The sequence below is a fragment of the Cupressus sempervirens genome, chromosome 4 (genome assembly GCF_028749045.1).
Source record: "Cupressus sempervirens isolate cs-2001-9-10 chromosome 4, ASM2874904v1, whole genome shotgun sequence".
Classification (NCBI taxonomy): domain Eukaryota; kingdom Viridiplantae; phylum Streptophyta; class Pinopsida; order Cupressales; family Cupressaceae; genus Cupressus; species Cupressus sempervirens.
Genome location: NC_143121.1, coordinates 782,536,978 through 782,552,312, shown reverse-complemented (window position 1 = coordinate 782,552,312; position 15,335 = coordinate 782,536,978). Strand labels below are relative to the sequence as shown.

Genomic DNA, 15,335 nt, shown 5'->3' with positions numbered 1-15,335 from the left:
TGTATATATTGCTAATGATTTGTATGTCCTCCGGTCTGGGTTGCCACAGTTTCTTATTTTCTCCTGATTTCTTGCTTATTTTAACATCCAAAGGGATTGATCCTCTGTTGTGATATTGGGTTTAGGTGGTGTGATCCTTTTGGATGGTAACAGGGAGATTAACTTTTCAATGAGGTGGGATATAGACACCTTTGTTTTGAAGTGAAGAAATTGGTGGGCAAGAACCATCGGCATGTTGAGGGATGCCAGTAGCTTTAATTTTGGGGTTCTGGTTATATCCTCCTACTGGAATGCTATTAGCTTTGGATGAGAATTGGGGTTGTGTGTTGCTATGGTTAGGGTTTTTGAGAGGATCATAATTTTAAATTGGACAAAGAGGTTACCTTTTTAGTAGCATGAGATATTTGGGAAGATTCTGGATCTTGATCAGAAGTGGGGTGTTTCCTTCCTGCTGTTTCTTTTGTTGGTTGAGCATATCTAGTTTTTGAGAAGTACATCTCCTGCTGCCATAGCCGGCCTTAGTTTTGATCTCCTGGCTTTTTGAAGGGCTTGAATTTTGATTTTTTTGCCATGGATTGCCTTTGTTGTGGAGTCCTATCCCATGGTTTGTTGGATTTTTTTGTTGCCCTCTTATTGATCACGTGCTCCCACCCTTCTTCCCCCTTCTTTGCCAATTGCATCCATGGGAATTTTGTTGTTAGGTTTTCCTTGGATCCTTGATTCAGGCTAGTCCATTGATGGGGTGGGTTTGGAATGCCCTTAGTTTGCCATGCCTTTGAGATTCTTCTCCTCTAGTCTTATGTAGATTCGCAAGGACTTCAAAACTTTTCATACATTTGATTGCTGGATTTGTGTTTACCGTACTGGTAAAGAAATCAACGCATACAGACAATGGAACACGAACAGCAGAATTATATTCGCATATGCCAAACATACATTATGCTTCATAAGATCAAATGATAGAAGATAGATGAAGATGATTTACAATGATCCCAGATGTGATATAAATACTATCCGCCGAACCTTCCCGAAGGAGTCCGTCAGCCACAAACATTATATCTGCTACAAACTATTTACCCGTCAGCTACAGAATACAGAAACACCGACGACAATCACTCCGTCGGCTATAGAAACACTGACGACAATCCAGTCGGCTGACAATTTGCTCTTGTTTTTTATGGGGGTTTGTTGGGCGGTCTCTGGCTGATTGGATTCGACCAGTCTTTTGGTTTACCATGGAGTTTGTTCTCCGCGACTAGGGGTTTCTTCAAGATTGCAGTCGAAGGGAGGGGCTTATTCTCTCACAAAGTCCAAATCTTGTTATCTTATCTTCTTTCATTGTTATTATTATGATTTAGATAATAATATATTATAATTTATTTATTTGTTTAATATAATCAACATAATTACAATAATTATATTTTAGGCAAGAGCCTACAACACAATGGTATATTGTGAGCATCTCATATGGGAGCTGTTGGATTCGACTCTACTTGAACTTAACACATAATAATAATAATAATTAATGTTAATAAATAATAATAAATGAATAAATAATCTAGGCTTCGGCCCATTACCAGTAAAAAATAAAATTATAATTATAATTTATTTATTTAGTTCTATGCTAAAATTCTATTGTTGCTAAAATTAATTTTGGAAATTGGGACATTACATGCGGTGAAAATGAAAGAAAGGCTCAGTGACAGGGCATGGCATAAGTCAAATGTATTTCTGCAAAAACTGCTAGCTTGCTTTGAACTTCTGAAACTTCACTCTGATAAAGTGTTGGAGATATGGAGCTTGTCTACAATTTCACAACCACACTGCAAAATTTTGCATTGTTAATTTGAAAGAAACCAGAACTTAAAACAAAACTTGAAAGTTTTTCTTGTTTGCTAAAAGGGTTTGAATTCTTCCTAGCTATATTGGCAGAGAAATGGAGTTTCTGAGGAGTTTGGCAACTTTTTCTCATTTATTGGAAATGTTTAATGTTCTGCTTTGCAGACTACAGAAACCTGAGTCACTTGACCAATTTGACAGATTGTTAACTGATAGAGAAACCCATTAATATATTTAGAGTGGAGGTTAAGATACATTTTCTTCAATTTGCTAAAATTGTATATTTTCTTGCCTTAACTCCATTATAAACCAAAATTTTTTCTTTTGACCCTTAAGACTTAATTCTTGCAGCATTTAGATTCAATCTGAATACCTTAAGGATGAAATCATCTTTTCAACTTGAGGTTTAGGACAAGAATTTCAACTAGGGAATTTTACTACTTGAACACAATTTTGAGGGACTTCCAGATTTTTGAGAGTTCATGTAAAACAAAAGTGAGGATAACATTCCTTATCTGGATCTTGGATTTTTAGTTTATGATGAATTAGTTGAATTTGTGGATTTTTTGTTGTAAGTTCTCTTGAAACAAATGCCTAAGTTATAGCCACTGCCCATGTTTCTTTGTTGTAAGTGAGTGGCTTGAAAAACTTCTTAATTGTGAATGTGAAGCTCTTCCAAAGGTAAATAAATGGCTTATCTATCATTCTATAGAATCTAATTATTGGACTATAGAAGGCCCACTGTGTAATTTGGTGCTCATTCATGAGGGGCTCAGAAATTGCAATCTTTTGTTGCCCTTGTGAGATTCTATTGTACTTTTGAGTATGCTTCCCGGCTCTTGACCCGATAATCCAATTTGTCACCATATATTTATCTGTTAAAATATGAAAGAGAGGTTTTAGCTTCCAATGTGAAATATTGTTGAGGAAGGATTGCAAATGATACATTATATATCTCGCCATTTCCTTTTTGCTCCTGATGTGCCATGAGTTGCTGAAGTATTGTCATTCTTTCATGCACAGCTAATGTCAGAAATTCATTTTTTTGTTTCTTTTGATCATAGAGTTCTGTTGCAAAGCAGTTGTGTATATTTGGATCTTAGTGGGCCTTAAATTCTGCTGTTCAATCATGATACACCTCTATGAAGCACTATTGACAACTAAAGCAAATAAAGTAGATCTGCATGAATGCTCTTCTGATTTATTTTTCTTCTTAATTAATAATATAGAAGTAGCTAAAAATGTTAATACTAGCGTTTGTTTAATGGCAGAAGGAAAGAGTGGTCTGAACTGTAAATACTATAAACTACCTAGCATAATTTCAGTTAAGGCATCATTTTTTTAATTTCAAACATGAATTACCAGATCACTGAAGACAACCATATTGAAGCTGAAATAAGATCTAGTAGACAAGGAAAATTCAATATAGATGCCAAGATCTATCCTCTAGTCAATTTAGGGCCCAACAGAGTGACTTGATTTTCACACTTTTCCTAAGGTCATACCAAAGTGCTTGATAAAGCATTATTAATGATCTAAGCTGATATATATGGAGGAAAATAATACATGTGGATGTTCTCATCTGAGTTAAAAGGAAGATAGATTATGAAATATGGGACTCAGATGTACAGCAGATAGATTAGGAAACAGTACAGCATGAGTCTGACAACTGTAATGCTGATATATGAGATAACAAGCACACAAGTATGGAACCAAATTAATTGTAGATGACCTAATGTAAAATGAAAAGCAGTCAGTAGGACTGGAATAAGTAGTAAGGAAAAAAAAGACAAGGCAGTGCAGAAGGCAGTTTCAGTCTAGCTTAGTATACTGAAAAAGGAAAAATATCATATAAATATTCAGACAAGTTAATGAGCTGTTTTGTAAAATTGTTGTCATTATGAATAATTGTATAATGTGTTAGGAGTCACCTATTGGCTTTTCTTTTGAATTTCAATTATCTTGATCTTTAACTTGAATTCTTTCTTCAGTGCAATGGAAGACACTCTTTAAAATGCTAAAATGTATTATGACTTATTAAATATTTATGAATTTTTTATCACAATTTTTTCTTTTTGTTTCCTTTGAATCTAGCCTGACAAATGAAATCAACGCTCATTATACTTGTAATTATTTCACACCAGAAAGTGAATGGCACCTCTCTTACGACAATTATGCAAAAAGCTGGAATCTATATTCACTGTGAATGATCTCTTGCACTTAAGGTCCATTTAGACTTTTGAGCAACTGTATGCCATACATAATTTGATGCATGCAATGATATAGCCAATTTTTGCCTAATTAATGTGACAAGGACAAATTTGTTGTAATTCTAATCAAAGTGGTGAAAAGTCACTTGTCTTTTCTGATTAAATTGCAGCTGAGTAAATTTTCAAAGAAATATACTTATGCTACCACTCCCTGCCTCCTAGAGAATGATGATATAAGGGTTGGATCTGCATTGGAAATCAATAATAGAATGAAGAATGTGAAAAAGGAAATAGAGAACTGCCAAGTCATAACACTGTGAAAGGGCCTACCATAATAGTGTGGTGGCCATTGCCTATAAACTAGCAGATCTGTTTTTTTTTCTTGTAAGGTCTTATTTGACATCAATATAATAGTCTTGTTTTGCATCAAAATAATAGCCTTATTGATTTATTTGTGTCTAATTGGTTTTCTTTACTTCCTACCATGACTACTGCCTGCTGAGAAGTGTGTTTGTTTTGACTCAATAAACCGTTTCTAATTTATTATTTTCTAATAAGGTAAATAAAAATTTTCAATTTAAAATGTAGTTTTTGCTTCTTCCCATTCCTATCTGAGTTTGTGCTTTTTCTTTGAAGATATCTTTGTTTTGATTGGGCTTTCTTTTCCTATTAATGCCTGTTTCATTGATGAAGTAAGCAGTGTCATTCAAGACAATAAAGATATAGGACAAGTCTTTAAGTTCTGTTAAATTTATTAGTTTTCAAATTATTCTCATTTTTTTTTTAACCTTATTCAGGTGAGGATGACCGAAAGATTGGTTTTGGGCAGTTAAAGAGATTTTCTTGGCGTGAGTTGCAACTAGCAACTGATAACTTTAGTGAGAAGAGTGTGCTTGGACAGGGAGGCTTTGGAAAAGTCTATAAAGGGGTCCTCGGGGACAACACAAAGGTTGCAGTAAAACGGATGACTGACTATCATAGCCCAGGTGGAGAGGCAGCATTTCTGCGTGAAGTTGAGATGATAAGTGTGGCAGTGCACCGCAATCTTCTGCGCTTGATAGGGTTTTGTGTTGCACCATCAGAACGGCTTCTTGTTTATCCTTATATGCAAAACCTTAGTGTTGCACATAGGCTGAGGGGTACCTTTTTAGTCATTCAACTCTATACTTAATTCTTTCAATATTGCTTAGCAGAAATAGATTTTTTTGTTCAACTTTCACGTGTCTTGGATATATCAATTGCATAAAAATATATTTTCCATTTGTAATTTGTTTATGACATTGACTACTATAGCTTTTTTGGCATTCATCTAGGCAATATAAAACATTGGCAAGTCCCTCTTTTTGTTCTTATCTTATTATCATACTCATGTTCTGACTCAGCTATGAAAACAAAAGTCACAAGTTTAACAACCTTCTGGCTAATTCAGAATCTATGATCAAATTGTTACTTAATTTATAACCTTTTGTTTGGTAGTTCTCTAACACGAGCTACGTTGTGTCTAAAACTTGAAAACAAAAGGGATAATAATAAAAGTTTATATGTACTAGACTATCGTAAACTTCTTATTTAATTACCTTGTTGGATACATATTATTAGTTTATTGGAATAGCTAATTTTCTAGTTGAAATTACTTAGTCTAACTTATCTTCATTAAGTTTTAGATTAGTTTAATTTATCTTCATTGAGTTTTTGTTTATTTATTGTTTTTTATATCTAGCATATCTTTTTGTTCATCTCTGATGATGTAGCTAGCTTTGTTATGCTTGTGCAGTCCTCTATAAAATCACTTTCCAAATTTTATAAGTTAGCATCATTTTTGTTGATGTTTTTGACTAGCCTTTGGACATTTTATTTGGTTTCTCCAATAAAGAGGAAGGGTGAGGGTTGAAACTTGAAAGGATAACCTATTTCGATTAAACTTACTTGTCTCTTGACATATCTTTTTAATAATAAATCACATAAACATAGCATGTATTCGGATTTGATCTATTTACAAGGAGATATTTGATAGACAGCACTCTAAATTACTTGAATCAGAAACAATATACATGTAAGTAAATTATAGGCAAGTTATCAGAATCAGAAACAATATTCATATATAATCCAAAAATTCATATCTCTTAATCAAATTTTTTATTCTTCTAATTGTTTTGTACAAGACACTCTTAAAGGTGATGAATGAATGTCTATCTGATCTAACTTAATCCATGTATGAACTAATAATATGATCGGTGATATGGACGGTGTTGTGCCCATGCAATTTTTTTCCCCCTTCTAAGTGTTGCTTTCGAATTTGATATAAGCAGCCGGCCTCCAATAAATCATCATGGAATCCTTGTCTCCAATGTTCTTGACTTTAGACTTGTAGATTTTAATCAATGTCATTACACAACCAATTAAAGGTACTTTGCAATGAATTAGATAGGCATACAGTGGATTGGATGCAAGAGAATTAATATTTGACCAAGTCATGGAAAATTGGCAAACAACCACTAAAAGTGCTCTTTTGTTGGTTTAGATGGTACAAATAGACTAAAATTGTTCCTTTTCTAAGTTAAATGGAAGGGGTGACAAAATGCACTCCTTTAGTTTATTTTGCCAGCTAAAAATGGTAGAGGTGAATGAAATGCACTGTTAAAGTGTGTTTAATTTACATGGCGAAAATCCCTTGAAGGAACTCTGAGATAAGGAGAGGACATGATAATCTCCGCTTCTCAAAATTGCTTTCCCATGAACAATTTCATATTAGGATGTTCCATACTTTTCTCGCTGTCACTATGTGGTGTTCTCGACTGGCGAGTCCTTCCACTTGCCAAGATATTCCTTGGCCGTGTGAGATCCGAGCCTCCTGTCTTTGAAATCAATGATCTCAATGGGTTCTAGTGCAAGCTTTTTGTCATGATCAAGTGGTGGAAGTCCTTCTGAAAAATGTGGCATGTTGTCCAAGATCTTTCTTGAGGCAAGAAATGCGAAATACATTGTGTATCTTGCTCTTCTTCAGAAGTTCCTACTCATATGTTGCATCCCCAATCCATCAAATTACCCTGTAGGGTCAATAGAAGAAAGGCTTTATCTTCTTTGCTCCTCTCTTTCTTAAGGAAGAATTCTCACAGGGTTGTGATCAAGAGTAAATCAAATCCCTTGGCTCAAAACTACACACAATCTGATATCGATCTCCATACATTGTCTTTTATTTCTTGGCTTGTTGCAAATTATCCTTGAGGGACCGAAAGATATTTTTACATGCAGTAGGTTGTGTTGTTATCTCTAAGATGTAGACAATAGATCAATGCCTTCTATTGTATTGCTGCATAGTTCCCCAAGTATCCCTCCCATTTGTTCACAACCACACTCTATCCATCTAGGGTGATAAGTAGTATTCAGAGTCAATTTAATACCTACCAACCTAAAAATCTCCATCCAAACGACATTAAGGAACCGACTATGTCTATTGTTCACTATGTTCCTCGAAAGACCATGCAATCAAAATATCTCTGGAAAGAACAACTTTACCACCCAAACTACTCAAAACTTTGTAGGTATGGGGAAGAAGTGAGCATGCTTAGTTACACGATCCACACAACATAAAGAAGTCTTTTCCTTGCACCTTGTGGAGTCTAGTTATGAAATCCACTGAAATGCTCTACAGTACTAATCTAGAGTGGGTAATGGTTGGATTAGACCCGTCAAGAACGTGTTCATACTCGTTCTTTTTGCATTTGGTACAATCCTTGACATTTCAGAATTCATCATCCTTGAGGCCTTTCCACGAAAACCCCTCACATATTTGTCTGTATGTATTGAGATATCTAGGATGGCTTGCTAGTGGTCACTCATGAGTGCCCTAATAATCTCCTTCAACTTCAATCCTAGGACCAAGAAAATCCTATCATTCTAGTAGATGATATCATACACCATCTCACACTAATCATCTCGAATCTGTCCATCCATCAACTAAAAAGAAAAGGTGTTCTTGGAGTATTCCACCAAGAAATGAGTTGTCCAATCAACTAAAACCTAGGAGAAGGAGCATATGGTGTGTCTGCTAGATAAGGCATCAACAACCAGAGCCTTCTTCTCTTTACATACTCAATGTCAATGTCATAGGCTCGAATCTTGATTGCCCACTTTTTTTTGCCTCTCATTCAAATCAATCTGATCCCAAAAATACCAAAGGCTATTGTAGTCATTCAATACATGCATGATGTGAGTATTTCCTTGTCGTGGATCGAGTATAGACTCTCAATTTTTTGATCTTCTAACTCTCAAATGCAATGGGATGGCAATCTTGCATCAACACTACTCCAATGCCCTTACTGAATGTGTTGCACTTGATAGAAAAAGGTCTCGAGAAATTGGAAAATGCCAATGACATAAATGTACTTGTAGTTACCTTCAACTTGTCAAAAGCTTATTATGCCTCCTCATTCAAAATAAAAAGCTCCCTTCTTTGTGAGGTTGGTTAGTGGGGCTCTAAACTATGAGAATCCCCTCACAAATCTCCTATAGTAATTGCATAGGTCAAGTAACCCTTTCAACTTTGTGGCTGTCACAAGAGTGGGCCAATCAAGAATCACTTGAATCTGATCCTAGTGAACTTGCACTTCTTGTGCACTAATGATGTGACTCAATTATAAAATATTTGGTCATGTCAAACTTACACTTGGACTTCTTCAGAAACAATGGTTGTGATTCCATGATCTCCAACACCTTGTCCAAATGTCTCAAATGTTCCTCCCAAATCTTGTTGTATATGAGCGAGCCATCAATGAACACCAATAAGAACTTTCGTAGCTACTTGTTAAAGATCTGGTTTATGCAAGACCTGAAAGTAGGTGTATTGGTCAAACCAAAGGGCATGACGAAGAACTTGTAGTGATCATAGTGGCATCAAAACACTATCTTGTGAGCATCTTGCTCCCCTAATTGAATTTATTGGTACTTAGAACATAGGTCAATCTTCAAGAACTAGACTACCCCATGAAGCTCATCCAACAACTCATCAATTCTCAGAATGGAGTACAAGTTCTTGATTGTCATCTTGTAATCTATGCACAATCTTAGAGTCCCATCCTTCACCAGCACCATAGAAGATGCAAAGGGGCTTGAGATGGGCCTAATGTGTCCCATGTCAAGAAGATCCTAAATCATCTTCTCTATCTTGTCCTTGAACTTCTTGGGTTGATAGTAAGGAGTCATATGACTAGGTTGGTTCCTTCCTCCAACTCAATCATGTGCTCAAAGCTTCGATTTGCTAGTATGCCCAAGGCAATATTACTAAAACCCAAACGGTGTTTTCCCAACAACATTTGAAGCTTGTCATTGTTGTAATGTTGCTGACCCGTCAAGACATTGGATAAAACCAAACACAACACCACCCAAACAACATCATGTCTAAAAATTGCCTCCATGCGCCTGGCCAAAAGCACTTTAGGACCTTTATTGGACATCTCTTGCAAAACTACGTTTTTTCATCCACCTTGAATGTGAAGCCCAATCACTTGAAACTCTACTTGTTGAGAGTCTATATCCCTTAAATGCCCACAATGATGTCCATATCAACCAAATATACCATGAAGAAGTCATCTTTGGCCATGTAGTTGCCCATGGTTATACTGAACCATGGTACCAAATAGGGGCGAACCTCCTGCTCCTTGACCTAGAATCCCTCATTCTCCATTGTGCGTAATACACTCTTGGGAACTTGGGAGGAGTTGACGAGGTTGAGTATCACACCACTATTGAGCATAATGATGATTTGTTGGCCTTGAAGAGTGCCATATACCTGGAATGCATTACATTATGGAGTCTCAAATAGAGAAGCAATGGTACCTCCTTTTCTCCCAAATGTAGCAATCTCCTTCGTCTGAGATGCCTCTTCATTATGCTCCTTAGTTTCCTCAATCTCTTCACTATCGAACGCAACTATAATGTAATTGATCTTCTTGCCAGGGGATCTATTACCTAGTTCCATGGCTCCTTGTAGCTGAAACATAGGTTCCTCCTCAGGTCTTGACAGGTCGCATCATCTATTGGAGTCTTCTTTTGAAATGGTTCTTGACCTTTTCGTTTTGTGGAATAGGTGGCCTTTGGTATGCTTCATTTATTGAAGCTTAATATATTAGTTTAAATCCTAATTGCATTGGTGAGTGTGCCAAGGTTTTGGACCTTAACCCAACCCCTCAGAGGATCCATCAAACCATCTAGGAATAGTGTTATCAATCTCCTCTCTGAAATTTCCATTGCTAAAACTAAAAGCCTTTGGAACTCAACAATGTAGCTATCCACAGTCCTCATCTTAGTTGTACCAAGTCCTTCAAGTTGAGCTTTGGGTCTTTCCCATTCAATTAGTCAATGAGTCTCTCCATGAAGCCAAAATAGGAACTGATCATGTCATGACCATGTGTGAACAACCCATGGTGCCATCACTTGTGAGCGATCCCATCAAAATGTAGTGCTACAAACTTGATCACTTCATCTTCAAGCATAGGATTGAGCTAGAAATATGTATCTGCATTTTCCATTTGAGCTATTTTTGTTGATTTTTCGGATCCATTGGAAAGGGTAAGGTTTATCTTTGCAATCTTCTACTTTAGATTGTTATTGTAGTTTCCATGTAATTCCCATTTTTGTGCCTTTCTAAACATCAATTATTTTCAAAGCTTAGCCTATGACCAGTGGTTCTCATTGGCTTATGTGGTGGTTAGGGAGCCCTTTGAAGGTGTTTTAGGATTATTCAATTGACCCTTTGGGTGTCTATTTCAATATTATCCATCTTGGACCATCAGTTCAATTTTGGTTTGTCTTCCAACGATCTTTTAGGCTCCAATTATACACACTATTTTTAGTAAATCACTTGAACATTTGGGTCCATCCTTACTATATATGGTAAATCATATGGATGGTTAGAGGGCACCACAATTATATCCAAAAAGTTTCCAAGATCAATTGTTGGTTTGATATTTGGCATTTAATGGAGTTTAATGATTTAATTAAATTAATTAAAGTCTTATGTAGCATTGACTTTAACATAATTAATTAAATTAAATATCTTTATGATTAAAGAGGATATAAGGGGTTGAGTATACGTTTAATATATTAATGTCATAAAGTATTTAATTATTATGCCAAATATAGTACCAACATATGGAGATACAAGGATATTAAAGTGACTTTACATTAAATTTTATATGGAAGGGTCACTTTATTAATATTTTCCATGTGCAAGTTAAATATTAAATTATTAAAAGTTGGAATTTTAAATAGGATTCCTGGAAACTTCATGAGAGGATTTGAGAAAGTCATCTAATATAGTTGGATAATTTCTCTCTAAGAGTTTGAGAGCTTTGGCTTTCATTTATAGGAAATTTGAGGATGGACAAAATCTCATTAAGCCTATTGGGTGGATTCATTTCTAAAATTCACATTGAGCTTATTTTAGGTATTCACCATTGAAGAGCTGGAAATATTATCATTTATTTATAAAATTGTAGGTCTACAGCTGTTAGGGTTTGTCATTTGGTAGCTTTTACATATCTTTGGTAGCTAGGGTTTTGGGTGTTGATAAAAATTGAGAATAATTGCAGATTTGATCATGGCACATTTGTAGCATCCATTTGGCATCAGTTTTTGGGTGTTTTGACTAGAGTTTATGGATGGAAGTAATTTTCTGATTGCTGAAGCTAGGGATTCAAGCCCCATTTTGAAGATTAATACATTTTTGAAAGTGAAGAAAATTTCTAATGAAATTTCCAGCTACGGTGACTTGATTTGGACTGATTTTTGAAAACCATTGTATGTGGAGTAATATTTTTATCATTGCTGGAATATTTTATTGATTTTGGCATAAGATTTCTCATATTTTGGGAGAGTTGGACAATGCTCAGCTAGGTTTTGAAATTCAGCAGTTTATATCATATCTTCAGAGACATCTTTTGATATGTCATTTTGGTCACCATTTGAGGTAGCCATATCTTCTATGAGATGTTGCAATTGTATATGTTGGCACTTATCTTAGCAAGGATTTGACTCTATTCCCAGGATGGCTTTATTTTAGAGGCTTCGGGAGATTGGGATTTTTGAGATGTTACTTACTGCTATCACGAGATTATACAAGGCTATGGTGGGTAGATTTAGGACTCTTGATGGTTTCTCAGTTCCGATCCATAGCACCATTGGTGTTAAGCAAGGATGTTGGTTTGTACATTGATGAGCTTGAGGATTTCATTTTAAAATCTTTGCTTCTTGGAGATGGTTGCTACTTACACCAGGTCTTGATCTCCATTCTTCTTTTTGTAGATGATGTGATTCTTCTTGCTTCTTCTCCAGAGAGTTTATAGAGACTTTTAGATGGTTTGGCTTCTTTTTGTGTTCAGAGACAGCTTGCAGTTAACCTGGGTAAGACTCGTGTTATGGTCTTTAGTTGCCTAAAGACTTCTCATCTTCACTTCTATTTTCAGGGATAGGAGATTGAGATTACTTTGTCTTACATGTATCTTGGAGTGAAGTTTTCTAGGCCCCGCTTTAGTATGAGGCCAACTATTCAGTCCAGAGTTAGTAAGGGTATGAGTTCTCTTGCTATGCTTGAGAAACAGTGTTTCAAAGACCATTTTCAGGACACCTTGTCCAAGCTATCTCTCTTGGACTCCCTTGTTCGACTGACTATTCTTTATGGTTCAGTGGTTTGGGGACCTTCTCTTCTTGGTTCCAATTGGGCCTCAATTGAGAGGGTTCAAACTTTGCTTCTTCGGCGAATCATCAGATGTCACAAGTTCACTCCTCATAGTATTATTTTTGCCGAGTTTGGTGTTCATCCTTTTAGTCTTGTGGCCATATTTGATTTGATTTGGTTCCTTCATCACCTATGTGGTTTTGCGGATTTTGTTGGTGAACGTTTTTGATACTCCTATCTGGCTTATTGCTCTTCTATTGCTACTACGAGTTCTGATACTAGCTCTCGGGCTTGTTGTTGGTATGCTTAGGCATCTTCTCTGCTGATCTTGATTGGTATTGATATTGATCGTCTTCCTTCTTATCAGTTCTCTTTGAATGCTCCTGCTCGTCTCCTCCCATCTTGGCAGGAGTTGAATGAGCATGTCAGACTTGATATTTACAGACAGTACATTACCGCTACCTAGACCAACCCTCATGGTGGTTTACGCCCAAAGATGGCCTTCTATGCGGAGCATTTTCTGGAGATTAGTGATGGGATTATTGTTTGTCCTAGTTATCTTTCTCGATGGTGGTGTCATGCCCTGCGTATCTCTCTGGGGTCATTCAGAGTTGGTTCTCATCTTCTTCGTGCTCAAACAGATCATCATATTGACAGAGGGGAACATATCTGTAAGTTGTGTACTCTTGATGAGATTGAGATGGAGACTCACTTCATCTTCCGGTGCCCTATCTTTTATGAGTTCAAAGGGAGATTTCATTGTTTGTTCCGTGACTGCTGTTCTCTCTTAGCCTTCTTCCATTATTGTAACCAGCGATGTCTTGCTCTTTATCTTCAGGAGGCTACTTTGCTCCGTGCTAGTACTTTACAGTCTCTACTTCCTCACTGGCATACCTCTGATCAGCTTATTACTGCCTTTTTCACACCCTTATCTCCTTTACAGGGTGTGAAAAGGCTATCTAGTTCTTCCAATTCTATTGGCCATTCTAGATCTATTAGGCCCCATAGCGGTTATTTATGTCAGCGACATTCTTCCATGAGTTCACTGCGATAGTCCAGGGCTCCTATGTACTCACAGTCTTATCCTTTTGTAATTGCTTTCTTTTTGCCAACGAAAGACTCTTAGTCTTCGCCTTGGCCTCTCTCTCTTCTCTTCTTTCTTGCTTCGCTTTTCTTAGACACTGTTTGGTGTTCCTTCTGTTGTCAGCTTCTTGGTTGTAGCTCTCAGGCCCATAGACCCTTTGTGGCCTTTTGTTGGACATTAATAATATTATCTTATCTTATCTTATCTGGGTATGTGTGTAACTATTTTAATTTGTAATAAACTTCAATTTCGAAGACATTAGTTTTCTGATGTAACTATATCAGAGCTATATCAGATCTCATTTGAGGCTAACAAAATGAGATTTCATTAAGAAATTTGTTGTTTGTGTTTTATGCGTTTTTAGTACATGTTCTTCATCATTTGGCATTGAAAACAAACTTCCAAACAACAAAAGAAGAACTCAAATCAGAAATCAGACCTTTCAAGCAAAGTTTTTGATAAAATGTCAAACTGAACTGATCTTGTAACTCAACCAATGAGGGAGATTGGTTCTCATGCTATAGATTTCTTCAAGGGAAAGTTGACATCATTGGCCTTACATTGGTCCAATGTGTGTGTGGTCATCCATTAATTGAATTGTCACCATGGCCATTGTTTTCTCCATTAGCCCCATTCGTCCTTTTGACTACCAAACGACTAGGGATCTCGCCAATCTTTTGTTGTCCGCTTCCCAACCCTCTCAATATGGAAATTAAATCTGCGTGTTTATTTCCCATTCTATCCAAGGAACAATATTTACTTTGATATATTCTTAAATTGTCACCAATCAGCTTGATAGACTGGCAATACCATGAGCTTTGATACCACTAAAATTGTTAGAATGTGAAGTTGATGCTTTTCTAGTTGTTCTCATTAATGGTTGTCATTGATGTCAATATATCCGATGCATAGATGTGGTTCATTCATGACTTGGTAATTTGAGTGAATCAATAGAAGTGTGCACAGAAGGGTGTACTTTACATATTTTTTCTTATCTGTGTCAGTGCTGGTTCCATTTAGTCTACAACATACTATGGAACATTTTCTTGCGTTCTGTCCTATTTTGTAAAAACTCTATGTATGCTCCGATAGAATTTTCGGTGCCAATGAATAATGTTGCTATGTTTCTTGGTTTTAATAAAAATAATTTTCAAAAAAAACATTAAGAGTGCAGGGGAAATACTAACAACATCACTTCAGCATTATTTAAAACTTTAAGTGGAAAGGAAATACAATTAACATAAATCAAATTCCACCATTAATTCAATAAAGGAACCTGATTATTTGCCCAGATTTTTTTTGAGTATTGGTTAACAGTTCCAAAATGGTGCTTCCTTGCCCAATTTTCCAACACTGACTGCAGAGAGGCTCTCTTCTCAAAAAATGCCAGCTCCGGTCACCAATATGCAGGACTGAACCCCAATTGTCTGAGTTTTTAGCAAGCCACTGCCCAGAACTACAAATGCAGCCTTGTTGATGAATGTTGTCGGCCCCAATTATGAATTTTCAGGCCACTCTCTGATTATGG

At 36.2% G+C, this 15,335-nt stretch overlaps 1 protein-coding gene across 10 annotated transcripts in view; it reads left to right on the top strand.

Annotated features, from left to right (window-relative positions):
- The window catches only part of LOC149563737 (LRR receptor kinase SERK2-like), a 286,023-nt gene that overhangs the window by 234,188 nt on the left and 36,500 nt on the right, over positions 1-15,335 (top strand). For all 10 annotated transcript variants that reach the window (XM_089826867.1, XM_089826870.1, XM_089826869.1 and 7 more), the window contains one exon: positions 4,847-5,188. In XM_089826867.1, the coding sequence (XP_089682993.1) occupies positions 4,847-5,188 (342 nt within the window). The remainder of the gene's footprint in view (positions 1-4,846; positions 5,189-15,335) is intronic.